Source organism: Scyliorhinus torazame, chromosome 12, assembly GCF_047496885.1.
Source record: "Scyliorhinus torazame isolate Kashiwa2021f chromosome 12, sScyTor2.1, whole genome shotgun sequence".
NCBI lineage: Eukaryota > Metazoa > Chordata > Chondrichthyes > Carcharhiniformes > Scyliorhinidae > Scyliorhinus > Scyliorhinus torazame.
This window is the reverse complement of record NC_092718.1, coordinates 214,773,392-214,786,210: the sequence shown is the minus strand read 5'-3', so window position 1 is coordinate 214,786,210 and position 12,819 is coordinate 214,773,392. Positions and strand designations below refer to the sequence as shown.

The following is a 12,819-nucleotide window of genomic DNA, read 5'->3' as shown; positions in this document are numbered from 1 at the left end:
TTGAGCTTATAGCCCAAAAAGTCTCCAAACTCCCGTAGGATCTGCATAACCTCAACCATCCCCTCCACTGGATCCGTCACATACAGCAACAGGTCGTCTGCGTACAGCGACACTCTATGTTCCTCTCCCCCTCGAACCACCCCCTTCCATTTCCCCGATTCCCTTAACGCCATGACCAAAGGTTCAATTGCTAATGCAAACAGCAGAGGGGACAGGGGGCACCCCTGCCTCGTCCCTCGATACAGCCGGAAATACTCCGACCTCCGCCGGTTCATGACCACACTCGCCACCGGGGCTTTATACAGGAGCTTAACCCAACTGATAAACCCTCCCCAGAACCCAAACCTCCTCAACACTTCCCAGAGATACTCCCACTCTACCCGATCGAAGGTCATCTCCTCGTCCATGGCTGTCACTATGAAATGAAAATCGCTTATTGTCACAAGTAGGCTTCAATGAAGTTACTGTGAAAAGCCCCCAGTCGCCACATTCCGGCCCCTGTTCGGGGAGGTTGGTACGGGAATTGAACCGTGCTGCTGACCTTCCTTGGTCTGCTTTAAAAGCCAGCGATTTAGCCCAGTGAGCTAAACCAGCCCCTCCGCTTCTCCCTCCACCGATGGCATTATTATCACATTTAGGAGCCTTCGCACATTAGTATTTAACTGCCTACCCTTTACGAATCCCGTCTGGTCCTCATGGATCACCCCCGGTACACAGTCCTCAATCCTCATGGCCAACATTTTTGCCAGCAACTTAGCGTCTACATTAAGGAGCGAGATCGGTCTATACGGCCCACATTGCAGTGGGTCCTTATCCCGCTTCAAGATCAAAGAGATCGTCGCCTCCGACATTGTCGGGGGCAGGGTCCCCCCTCCCTTGATTCATTGAAGGTCCTTACCAGCAACAGGGCTAACAGGTCGACATATTTCCTGTAGAACTCCACCGGGAACCCATCCGACCCCGGGGCCTTCCCTGCCTGCATGCTCACCAGTCCTTTAACCAGCTCCTCCACCCCGATTGGTGCCCCCAAACCAGCCTGGCTGCCCAATAATTTACAGTCACCAGGTTTGCAAGTTGAAACACAATTACTGTTTATTTATAACAGAAATAAAGATGAACTGTGCAGTAATTAGAACGGAATAATGGCCAGCTAACTTACTCCACTCCTCCCCCCCCCCCTCCTTACCGACCCATCCACACAAGACAAACCAACATAAAAGTGCAGAATGGAGTAGAAATAATAAGGATTAAGGTAAAAGAAAGAAAGAGTTCTTGCTTTCGATGTTAAATTATTTGCAGCAGGCTGGCCTCCCTGTAGGTTGATTGATCGAAGCCACCAGAGTACAGTTGGTTATGATCTTCTTGTAGAAACATTCATTCAGTACTCAGGCAGTTGGATTTCTTCTCGAGAGACACTTTAGCCTGTATTAAACTGAGCCTTCAACTCAAAATTTTTGAGTCTCTCTCAAGACTGTGTCTCGGAACAAACCCAGCTTCCAGCCTGGGTTTTAATCTCAATCCTTTGCAGTTTCAACAAAATGGCATCCAGCCTTACTGGGAAGAGAGGAGAGTTCTTACACGGGATTTTTAGAGAGAATGAATCAGATCTTTGAGAGAGACATAGAGAGAGAGCTAGAGCTCCTCCATTCAGACTTCAGAATCCAAAGATAAATAAAAACTAGCTTTATTCTAGAGAAACATTCCAGGGAAATCAGAACCAATCATAACTGGTTAGCGGCAAAGCTCAGCACTTCCAGCCAGTTCACTGACTGCCAGCCAAGTCAGTCAAACTGAGTCATCACTGATCTCTCCTGCTTGAATTAAAGACACAGGTCCATTAATCAACCACTGGTAAAAACTGTAATAGCAAAAAAAAAGGGGGGGGGGGTGGAGGAAACAGGGAACAAACAGGGTTTAAACAGGAGGATCCTTACACTGTGAAGGAATTTGCTGTGGGAGTTAGTACGGAAGACAGAAAAATAGTTTACAGTGAGGAAATTAAGTTAGAATAGAGAAGCAGAACATTCATGTCATACTAATACAGTAAAAAAAATAAAGAAAATCCTGATTTTGGGGGGGGGGGGGGGGGGGGGGGGTTTGGGGGCTAAAATAATATTACAGAGCAAGTCATCCCACAGCATCTGTCCACAAAGATTAGTGTTCAGTATAAACCAAGGGAAAGAAAATAAAAACAAATGATATCAAGATCAATGATACAATGAGAATGGAATCTATTTATTTACATTCTTCTGTGTTCTTCTCAGCGTGACCAGTCAATTCCAGCCCTGTCCATAAATGTCACTAATGTGCACCATAATTGACAGGCAAAACAGCACTGAGCTTAAAGAAAGCCAATAAAACAGCACACCCTCTTGCAGGGGAGAATGCTCTTACTCTCCCAACAACATAGTGATTAAGTGCACTATTCAGTTTGCTGAACCAAATAGACCACTAAAACTACATATTATCACCGATCTGCATAAAATTAACCAATCACAGCCAGATATGTAAAACCTCTGGACTACAGAAGGGGCAAACAAACAGGCTTGGGTTCTTGTTTGTTGTTGAAAAATGTATGGATCTTCTCACCTAAAAAGTTTACCACGAACCCGGTGGTGGCGGCAACATTGAATATCTGGGGACAGTGGAGGCGACAGAGAGGGGTGCGGGGAGCCCTGGTGGGGTCCCCAATCAGGAACAACCATAGGTTCGCCCCAGGAAGAATGGATGGAGGATTTCAGAGCTGGTTCCAGTTGGGAATTAGGAGGGTGGGAGATTTATTTATAGATGGGACTTTTGCGAGCTTGGGAGCATTGGAGGAAAAGTATAAGTTGATGAGGGAAGAGGGGGAGGAGTCGGTGGGCGAACTAAAAGGAAAGTGGGAAGAAGAACTAGGGGAGGAGATAGAGGAGGGTATGTGGGCTGATGCCCTAAGCAGGGTAAATTCCTCTTCCTCATGCGCCAGGCTTAGCCTGATTCAAGTTAAGGTGCTACATAGAGCACACATAACGGGAGCAAGATTGAGCAGGTTCTTTGGAGTGGAGGACAAATGTGGGAGGTGTGGCGGGAGCCCGGCAAACCACGCACATATGTTTTGGGCATGCCCGGCACTGGAAGGGTATTGGAAGGGAGTGACGGGAGTGATTTCGCAGGTGGTGAAGGCCCGGGTCAAACCAGGCTGGGGGTTAGCTCTATTTGGAGTTGCGGAAGAGCCGGGAGTGCAGGAGGCGAAAGAGGCCGACGTTGTGGCCTTTGCGTCCCTAGTAGCCCGGCGCAGGATCCTACTCATGTGGAAGGAGGCGAAACCCCCCGGACTGGAGGCCTGGGTAAATGATATGGCGGGGTTCATTAAACTGGAGCAGATAAAGTTTGCCCTGAGAGGATCGGCTCAAGGGTTCACCAGGCGGTGGCAGCCATTTCTCGACTACCTAGGGGAACGTTAGAGGGAAGACAGATGACCAGCAGCAGCAACCCAGGGGGAGGGGGGGGGGGGTTTAGTTTAGGTCAAAGATAAAGGGGTTTTGTTACTTGTGTATTGTTTAAAATTTCTGTATTGTTATTGTTGCGTTTGCTTTGTAAGAGGGGAAAAATTGTTGTTTGGGAAAAAAATTTCAATAAAACATTTATTAAAAAAAAAAAGAAAAATGTATGGATCTGGACCTTAGCAAGGACAGGATCAGGCTTAACAGTGGATCAGGCTTAGTAACAAACCCCACAGTCTAATGCTCTCTGTCAAAGCTCACATATAATGAACAGCTAGTTAACAGTTATTTAGACAAGGTAGTGAAATACAGCCAGCAACTGTGGAAGGACAACTCAGCTTGTCAGCAACTTTCAGGTAGATGGGAAGAAAATGCAAAAATAACAGGTTTATTTTTGCTTCATTTAGGAGAGGGGCAGCTACGTTTCTCCCATACTATTTTAAACTCCAGAATGCTATGAAAGGAATGGTAGCCTCATCCACCTGATCTGTATCTCAGCTCCAAGTTTCTGGATAACCTTACCTAATAATAATCTGCTAATTTCAGTCTTGGAACATGTAAACACGTCGACAGCCTTTTTCGGTCTGAGTGTTTAGTAAGAATTCCACATTTCAGCTACTGTGTACAAGAAGTGCTTCTTCATTATTGAATAGTCTAACTTTAATATTATCCTGGATTCCCTCGCCAGAGGAAATAACTTCTATATCAAGTCCTTTCTAAAGTTTAAAACTTCACAGTCAGATTACACTTCCAGTTTCTGAGCTCACAAGCCTTGGCATTATTCAGGTTTATCTCCACTATTTCCCTTCCAAAGCCAACATATCCTCCCTAAGTTAGATGCCCAAAACTAAATATAGTACAATTCTCCCATAGTATTTTAATCTTTTGAGAAAAAGGAAACTATTTCATCCGCCTTTTCAATTATTTTTTTAAAATGAATACCAGCTTTTGGCCCCAACCCCCTCTGCTCCTCCGAAGTTCCCACTCTTTCACCATTTGGATCGAAGGAGGACAAATAACTGAATTTTTCACTTCCCCACATTGAAGACCATCTCCCAAAGACTGAGTCACTCCCCTAATCAGTCTATACCCTTTTAGAACTTCCTGCTCCAAGCCATACAATTCACTGTGCCTATCAGAGCTTTTTAAAATGCCCGATTCAAATGTTGGGTTCAAAAAGATCATTTACACCCACAAGGCAGAAGCAACTAGTACTGCAGATTCCCCTCTTTGGGTATTAGTCACAAGTAACATCAACATATATCCACAAACACTCAAGAGAGCATCCTGCACATTTTTGACATCATGTTGTCAGAAGCCATCGTGGTTATTTGTGGAAACTTTATTTTTAGCTAACCTTTATAACAGATTAGTGCAAGACAGCGCCAAGGTGGGAGGTACAGTGCAGATTTTATTTAATAATTTATGAATATCAGACAATTTTCTTTGGACATCCCTTTTAAAAAGCATTGTTTCAATGTAGGAAACTGGATTTATATGGGAGACAAGTTTGGATCGGTCACAGAAATTGAGAAAAAAATTATATCTGGGAAGTAAAATAAAATTCGCAATGATTCTGGGTTTAGGGTACTGAGAGTTGGATAGTTTAAAGATTGCACACACTACCTTCTTTAGCACTTTCATGGCAAATATCTTTCCAGTATAAGCTCCTGATACTTTTCTTACTTGGAAAACCTGCAAATGAGAAAAATGTTTTATACTTTACTTTTGAAAAACACATCTAATCCAGAACAGAACGTCAAAGTATCAAATCAATTCCCATTATGTAGATTCCTCATTTCAGCAGACGTGAGGGACAGCAAGCATGTGGGAGAGGAAAGGGCTACTTTTATTTTCAAGTACTTTTATCTGTAAGCATTCAAAGCAAAAAGCTGGAAACATTCAAGTTGAAATTACTTTAGATCTCCAAACTCACCAGAATGCAACCTTATGCAGCTCTACGGGACCCATCAAATACTTTTTGATTTAATTGATTCGTTCACGAGTTATGGGAGCCATGGGCAAGGCCAGCATTTGCTGCCCATCCCTAATTCTCCAAGTGTTAGAGTCTGTCTGAATCAATGCAGTCCCACTGTGCAGTGCTGTTAAGTAAAGAATTCCAAGATTTTGACCCAACGATGATAAAGGAACAGCGATACACTTCCAGGCCAGGATGTAGTATGACTTGGAAGGGAACCTGGAGGTAGTGATGTTCCCATGCATCTTCTGTCCTCGTCTTTCCAGGTGGTAAAGCTCATGGGTTTGGAAGATAAGGTCCAAGAAATATTGTCAGTTGCTACAGTGAATCTTGTAGATAATACACAATGCAGCCATGTTGTCAGTGGTGGAGGGAATGAATGTTTAAGATGATGGGTGAGGTACTGATCAAGTGGGTTCCTTTATCCTGGATGGTCTTGAGCTTCCTGGGTATTGTTGGAGCTGCACTCAACCAGGCAAGTGGAGAGTACTCCATCATACTCCTGACTTATGCCTTGTTGGTGGGGCTTGGGAAGGAGTCAGTCACTGTAGAGTACCCAACCTCTGAGCTGCACCCCCCCCTCATGGCCAATTCACCTAACCTGTACATCTTTGGGTTATGGGGTGAAACACATGCAGACACGGGGAGAATGTGTAAACTCCACGCAGCCCGTGACCCAGAGCCGAGATTCAAACCTGGGTCCTCAGCGCCGTAGGCAGCAGTGCTACCCACTGTGCCACATACTGCCCCAGTAGCCACAGTATTAAATAGGGTGGTGTGGTAACGTTTCTGGTAACCCACAGGATAGGGGTGAATTTCTCAGTGACAGAATGGTTAGGAACCAGAGGACACCAATTTAAAGTGACTGCAAAAGAGCCAGTGAGCAAAACTTTATTTTGCAGCAAGTGGAGAGGACCGGATGACTAACAGAGCATATTCAATTGTGACTTTCAGAAGGGAATTGGAAAATTATCTGAACAGGAATAAAATTGATGGGGTACAGGGAAGAGGAAGGAGAGTGGGATCAGTGGAGTAGCTCTTAGAGCTGGTATAGACATGACAGGGAAAATTATCTCCCATGTGCTGTTATAATTCTATGATTCTGTATTGATGGTGGGTGTTAAACAACTGCAATACCATTGGATGTAAAGTGGAGGTGGTTAGACTCTCTTGCTGCAGATGGCACGAGGGCATCATGAACCTTGCTTTTTAAATTATTTCATGGGGTGAGGGTGTCGCTGGCACAGCCAGCATTTGTTGCCCATCATTGTTGCCATTGAAGTGAATGTCACACGTGGCCATTTCAGAGGGGAGTTAAGAGTCAACTACATTGTTGTGGGACTGGAATCACATGCAGGCCAGGCAACTTCCTTCCCTGAAGGACATTAGTGAACCAGATAGATTTTTACAACAATCAATGATAGTTTTATTGTTACCATTCCTGAGACTAGCTTTCAATTCCAGATTTCATTTGAAATTGGATTTGAATTTCACCAGCTGTCAGGGTGGGACTTTCCATTTATCAATCTAAACCTGAATGTTAGCCACGTCTTAATACGCATGTAGGCATGGACCAATTCATTATCTGATGAATAGTGAATGGAACTGAACATTATATTTGCAGTTTAGATCTTAAGGTGGAGGAATGGTCTTTGTTAAAGCAGCTGACGTTGGGTGGGACTAGAACACTGCTCTGAGGCACGCCTTCAGAGATGTCTCAGGCCTGAGATGTCCCACGCCTGAGATTATTGGCGTCCAGCAACTACAACCATTTTCCTTTATGTTAAGTATGACTCCAGTCAGTGGAGTGTTTCCTCTCAATTCCTATTGACTTAATTTTACTAGAACTTCTTAGTGTAACTCAGTCAAACGTCACCTTGATGACACTCTCGCCTCACCTCTTGAATTCAAATCCTCTGTTCATGTTTAGATCAAAGCTTTAATGAGACCTGGAGCCGAGTGGTCCAGGCAGAAAACAAAATGAGTATCGGCGAGCAGGTTACTTTAAGTGCCATTTGGTGGCACTGCCGATGACACCTTCCATCACTTTGTTGATGCTTGACAGCAAACTGATGAGAGGCTATCACGCCTGAAAACCTCTGCACTGGCAAAGTGGTTTTGCACACTCACCTGGTGCTGAAGTTGCATGCTCAGATGTTTCCTGCTTATCAACTGGCACCACAAAATTATCTGTGCTTGGCCCCAAGGTCCTCTCTGACCAGATCTGCAACTGATGCAAGGATAACACAGCTCTGAACAAGTTTGAACACAAAATAATGGCTCCATGCAGAATATATGTTCCTGGTTAGTCTTGAATAAGTCAGTTTCAGCTGGGCTGCTGCAATGGTTACAGTAGCCCTCGATTGAAGGAAAGGAAATAGTCAGTACTCCGGATCCTGAACACTATCTGGCAACTTGCTAGGAAACATGCAAATTCACAGTAGGTGATGATGGGAATGAACTCAGCTACAATGTTCTTCAAAGAGAAAAAGTCAATGGATATACCTTCTTCCTCTTTTAAAGTATAATCCACGGTTTCCCCAATTGTTCAGCCAGGTCAAAAGATACTCAATTTACTGTCTGACCTCTTAAAAATTAAAGATTTTAAATATATATCCTCTCTAACAAGAATACCGTTTTGGATACTGGGGGGGGGGGGGGGGGGTAGCGGCAGAGGCCTATCAGGGGAAAACAACAGCAGCAGAGAGCAGTGGCACCACGGTTGGCTCAGTTGTTCAGCAGGGTGGATCAAAGCATAGAATAGTAGTTATAGGGGACTCTATAGTCAGGGGCACAGATAGGCGCTTCTGAGACCGTGAAAGAAACTTCAGGATGGTATGTTGCCTCCCTGGTGCCAGGGTCGTGAATGTCTCTGAACAGGCATGGAGGAGTCTGAAGAGGGCAGGTGAACAGCCAGAGGTTGTGGTACACATTGGTATTAATTTTTTTTCTATTTTTTTTTTAAATATAAATTTAGTGTACCCAATTAATGCTTTCCAATTAAGGGGCAATTTAGCATGGCCAATCCACCTAGCCTGCACATCTTTGGGTTGTGGGGGCGAAACCCACGCAAACATGCGGAGAATGTGCAAACTCCAGTGACCCAGAGCTGGAATCGAACCTGGGACCGTGAGGCGGCAGGGCTAGCCCACAGTGCCACCGTGCTGCCCCACACATTGGTATTAATGACATAAGGCCGGAACTGTAACAAAGTCTGGGAAGGGGAGTTCAAGGAGTTAGGTAATAAGTTTTAAAAAACAGGGCCTCCAGGGTTGCAATCTCAGGATTGCTCCCTGTGCCACGCGCCAGTGAGGCTAGAGTTGTAACCTCGGGATTACTCTGTGCCATGTGCCAGGAAGATAGTGCAGGTAAACATGTGGCTAAAGAGCTGGGGTAGGAGGTAGGGTTTCAGATATCTAGATCATTGGGATCTCCAGGACAGGTGGGACCTGTACAAAAAGGAGGTTACATCTAAATTGGAGGGGCCAGGGGTTTGCTATCATCACTCGGAGGGTTTAAACTAGTGTGGTGGCAGGGGTGGGAACCAGTGCAGTAGGTCTGCAGGTGAAGTAACTGAGGGAGAGCTAAAGACTAAGGCCAGTAAGACCAAGAGGAAGAGTAGGCAGGGAGAAGTTGCTGAACACAGCGGGACTAGTGATCTGAAGTGCATTTGTTTCAATGCGAGAAGCATAACAGGTAAGGCTCGTGGTGCTCTGCAGGGATCAGTGCTGGGTCCTTTGCTGTTTGTAGAATATATAAATGATTTGAAGGAGAATATAGTGGGTCTGATTAGTAAGTTTGCAGATGACAAAGATTGGTGGAGTTGTGGATAGTGAAGAGAATTGTCAGGATACAGCAGGATATAGATTGGTTGGAGACTTGAGCGGAGAAATGGCAGATGGAAGTTTAATCCAGACAAATGAGAGATAATGCACTTTGGAAGGTCTAATATAGGTGGAAATTAAACAGTAAATGGGAGTACTGACAGGTAGAAGGGTCTGGACGTACAGGTCCACAGGTCACTGAAAGTGGCAACACAAATGGATAAGGCAGTCAGGAAGGCATACGGCAAGCATCGAGTATAAAAATTGGCTTATCATGCTGCAACTAACAAGGTACAGAACCTTGGTTAGGTCACATTTGGAATATTGCATACAATTCTGGTCGCCACACTACCAGAAGGATGTGGATGCTTTGGAAAGGGTACAGAAGAGCTTTATCAGGATGCTGCCTGGTCTGGAGGGTATCAGCTATGAGGCGAGATTAGATAATCTCGGGTTGTTTTCACTGGAACAACGGAGGTTGAGGGACGACTTGATAGAGGTTAGCACGGTGGTGCAGTGGTTAGCACTGCTGCTTCACAGCGCCGAGGTTCCAGGTTCGATCCCGGCCCTGGGTCACTGTCTGTGTGGAGTTTGCACATTCTCCCCTTGTTTGCATGGGTTTCACTGCCACAACCCAAAGATGTGCAGGGTAGGTGGTTTGGCCATGCTAAATTACCCCTTAATTAGAAAAAATGAATTGGGTACTCTAAATTTATTTTAATAAAAGGTTTATGGTGCAAGGGGAAAAGTTTAGAGAAGCTGTGCGAGGCAAGTTTTTAAAAAAATGTTTTACAGAGGGTAGTGAGTGCCTCGAACCCGCTGCTGGGGAGGTGGTGGAAGCAGTTACGATAGCTGCGTTCAAGAGTCATCTTGATGAATACACGAATAGGATGGGAATAGAGGGATACGGACCCCGGAAGTGCAGACGATTTTAGTTTAGTCAGGCATCATGATCGGTACAGGTTTGGAGGGCCGAAGGGTCTGTTCCTGTGCTGTACTGTTCTTTGTACAATTTATGTTTCCGGTAAAAAACAATCGGCACATGGCACAGTGGTTAGCACTGGGACTACGGCGCCGAGGACCCGGATTCGATCCCGGCCCTGGGTCACTGTCCGTGTGGAGTTTGCACATTTCCCCGTGCCTGCGTGGGTTTCACCCCCACAACCAAAGATGTGCAGGGTAGGTGAATTGGCCACGCTAAATTTCCCCTTAATTGGAAAAGAAAAATAATTGGGTACTCAAAATTTATTTTAAAAAGTGAATATTTTTCCTTCAATACCTGATTCATACCACAAACTAAATCTAAGCTTTAACATTTGCAGCATGCAAGAGGTGCATTTACTTCTCCAACTACCGGATCAGTATATTGCATTTGTTCAGAATGCACCTTGGCAGCAATAAAACATGAAAACCCAAAACATTTTTCAGTTCATACGCTACACTTCCCATCCCTAAACATACCAGACTGTCTGAATCGACTAGGCATCCTTCAGATGTAAGCTAAGACGATGACAATTCACAGACTGTTCAATTACAAACATGCCCTCACCCATCATCTCAGCACTTGCAAAATATACAGCAGTGATCAGGAAAGGGAACCCTGCTGTTTCCACCCATGCCCCTTTCCAGCACCAGCCCAGAAACTAAAATCGACTATACCACACCCCAACCCGACACACAATCCAATCCCTCGTGTTATATGCTTTGAAATTAGTTAACTCAGCATTTGCCTTTGTTCAAAACTGAGGGCTTCCCTCATACAAAGCTGTCGTACTGGACTATGGATTTGTTCAATAAGCCTCTGGGGAATAAGCCTCTCTATGCTTTTTCCTTCACCAAACTAGTGTACAATCATTATCACATAAAAATATTACTTTTTAAAAGCTGTTTTTCTACAATGTTCCAATTAAAATAAAGCCATGCTGGGGTTCACAATTTCTCTTTGCATTTAAGCCAGCACTCCAACACCATATAATGATTCAAGATTAATGATCAAGGTCAATGGAAATTCTGCATTCTGAGCTTTCTACAGCATCCACTGAAATCTACAGCATCAGAATTTTGGAATGATAGCTGACTTTCTGTCTGCAGCATTAGAAATTCCCCAGGCAAATTTAAAAGGAAGAAAGAGCATTTGGAGTTGCCACACTGTCCCTTTCATCTCTGCAATGGGAACTATCCAGCCCGGACTGCTACAAAAGTTGCCTTGCTGTTCAACATTGGACGTAATTAGTCAAGCTCAGATTGTACATAGGTCTGCAGCAGAGAAATGACTTGCGAATTAAGCTGAGAGCGTCCCCGAGTTCAGAGGAACATTTTTTCCAGTTTTGATGGGCCAATGGGAATTCAACTGTGAAACACAACTGCACAACAAAGTTGTAGGCATGTTATCGTTGTTTCAATTACTTATTGCCCCAATGACAACCCTCTCCTCCTGCGCTCAAGATAAAGCCACAGATAAATAAGGGAGCATCACTGAGGAAAGGCACTCACATCTAGAAAACCAAACTGTAGACCTGTTGGATCTGATCTGTCGGAAGGGAATGAAATGAATGAACCAAAAGAGCCAAAATGCTTTCTATCCATATATGGCTCAAGGATGAAGAGATTCTTTCAGCCTCTGATGTGGAATTCACATGATCACTGTGGAAATAGTCCTCCTAGCTCTGAATGTAAATACCTGGCAACTCTGGTTTAATCTCCCATATCACTTTCTAGAGCAAAAGAAACCTCTCAGATGCGGTGACCATGAGAGTTCTTTAATCTAAAATGTGGTAAGGAAAGGGAGAGCGCGAGAGAAAACGGAGGAATGAGTTTGACAAAGCAAAATAGAGGAAAGGTGACAGATTAAGCTGCAAGACAGTAAGGATCAGGGAATACTGTCCAGCACCAGGGAAAAATACCAGCTTAATTCAATCAGCAAGGCACAAAACTGGAGTTTAAAATCAACGCGACCCTTACCTTGCCATAACCACCTTTGCCCAGTACACGCAGAAGTTCAAAGCATTCTGGTCTGATCTTTTCTGGACCTCGGTTCACATTATTTTCAGAGATTTCAAATTTTTCGCAATGCTCCATATCCCTGAAAACCAGGAGAAAATATCCATTGAAACTAAAATGGTAATGTTCTGAAAGAATAATTCAGAGAAGTAAAGCAACTTTAACGTATTGCAAGAGGAGGCAAATAAATAGGAGAGGAGTACTTTCAAAGTAATTTGTTTTATTTTTAAAATTTAACCATCCTCTTCAATTTTCCCTCTCTTACAGGTGATTACTATAGGGGCCCAGTTTCGATTCACAGCTTGGGTCACTGTCTGTGTGGAATCTGCACGTTCTCCCCTCGTCTGCGTGGGTTTCCTCCGGGTGGTCCGGTTTCCTCCCATAAATCCCGAAAGATGTGCTGTTAGGTGAATTGGACATTCTGAATTCTCCCTCCGTGTATTCGAACAGGCGCCGGAGTGTGGCGACTAGGGGATTTTCACAGTAACTTCATTGCAGCGTTAATGTAAGCCTACTTGTGACAATAATAAAGATT

At 44.4% G+C, this 12,819-nt stretch overlaps 1 protein-coding gene across 2 annotated transcripts in view; it reads right to left on the bottom strand.

The window, feature by feature from the left end:
- The window catches only part of rps6kb1b (ribosomal protein S6 kinase b, polypeptide 1b), a 108,712-nt gene that overhangs the window by 69,878 nt on the left and 26,015 nt on the right, over positions 1–12,819 (bottom strand). For both annotated transcript variants that reach the window (XM_072469922.1, XM_072469923.1), the window contains 2 exons: positions 12,246–12,366; positions 5,109–5,177 (listed from right to left, as the gene is read on the bottom strand). In XM_072469922.1, the coding sequence (XP_072326023.1) occupies positions 5,109–5,177; positions 12,246–12,366 (190 nt within the window). The remainder of the gene's footprint in view (positions 1–5,108; positions 5,178–12,245; positions 12,367–12,819) is intronic.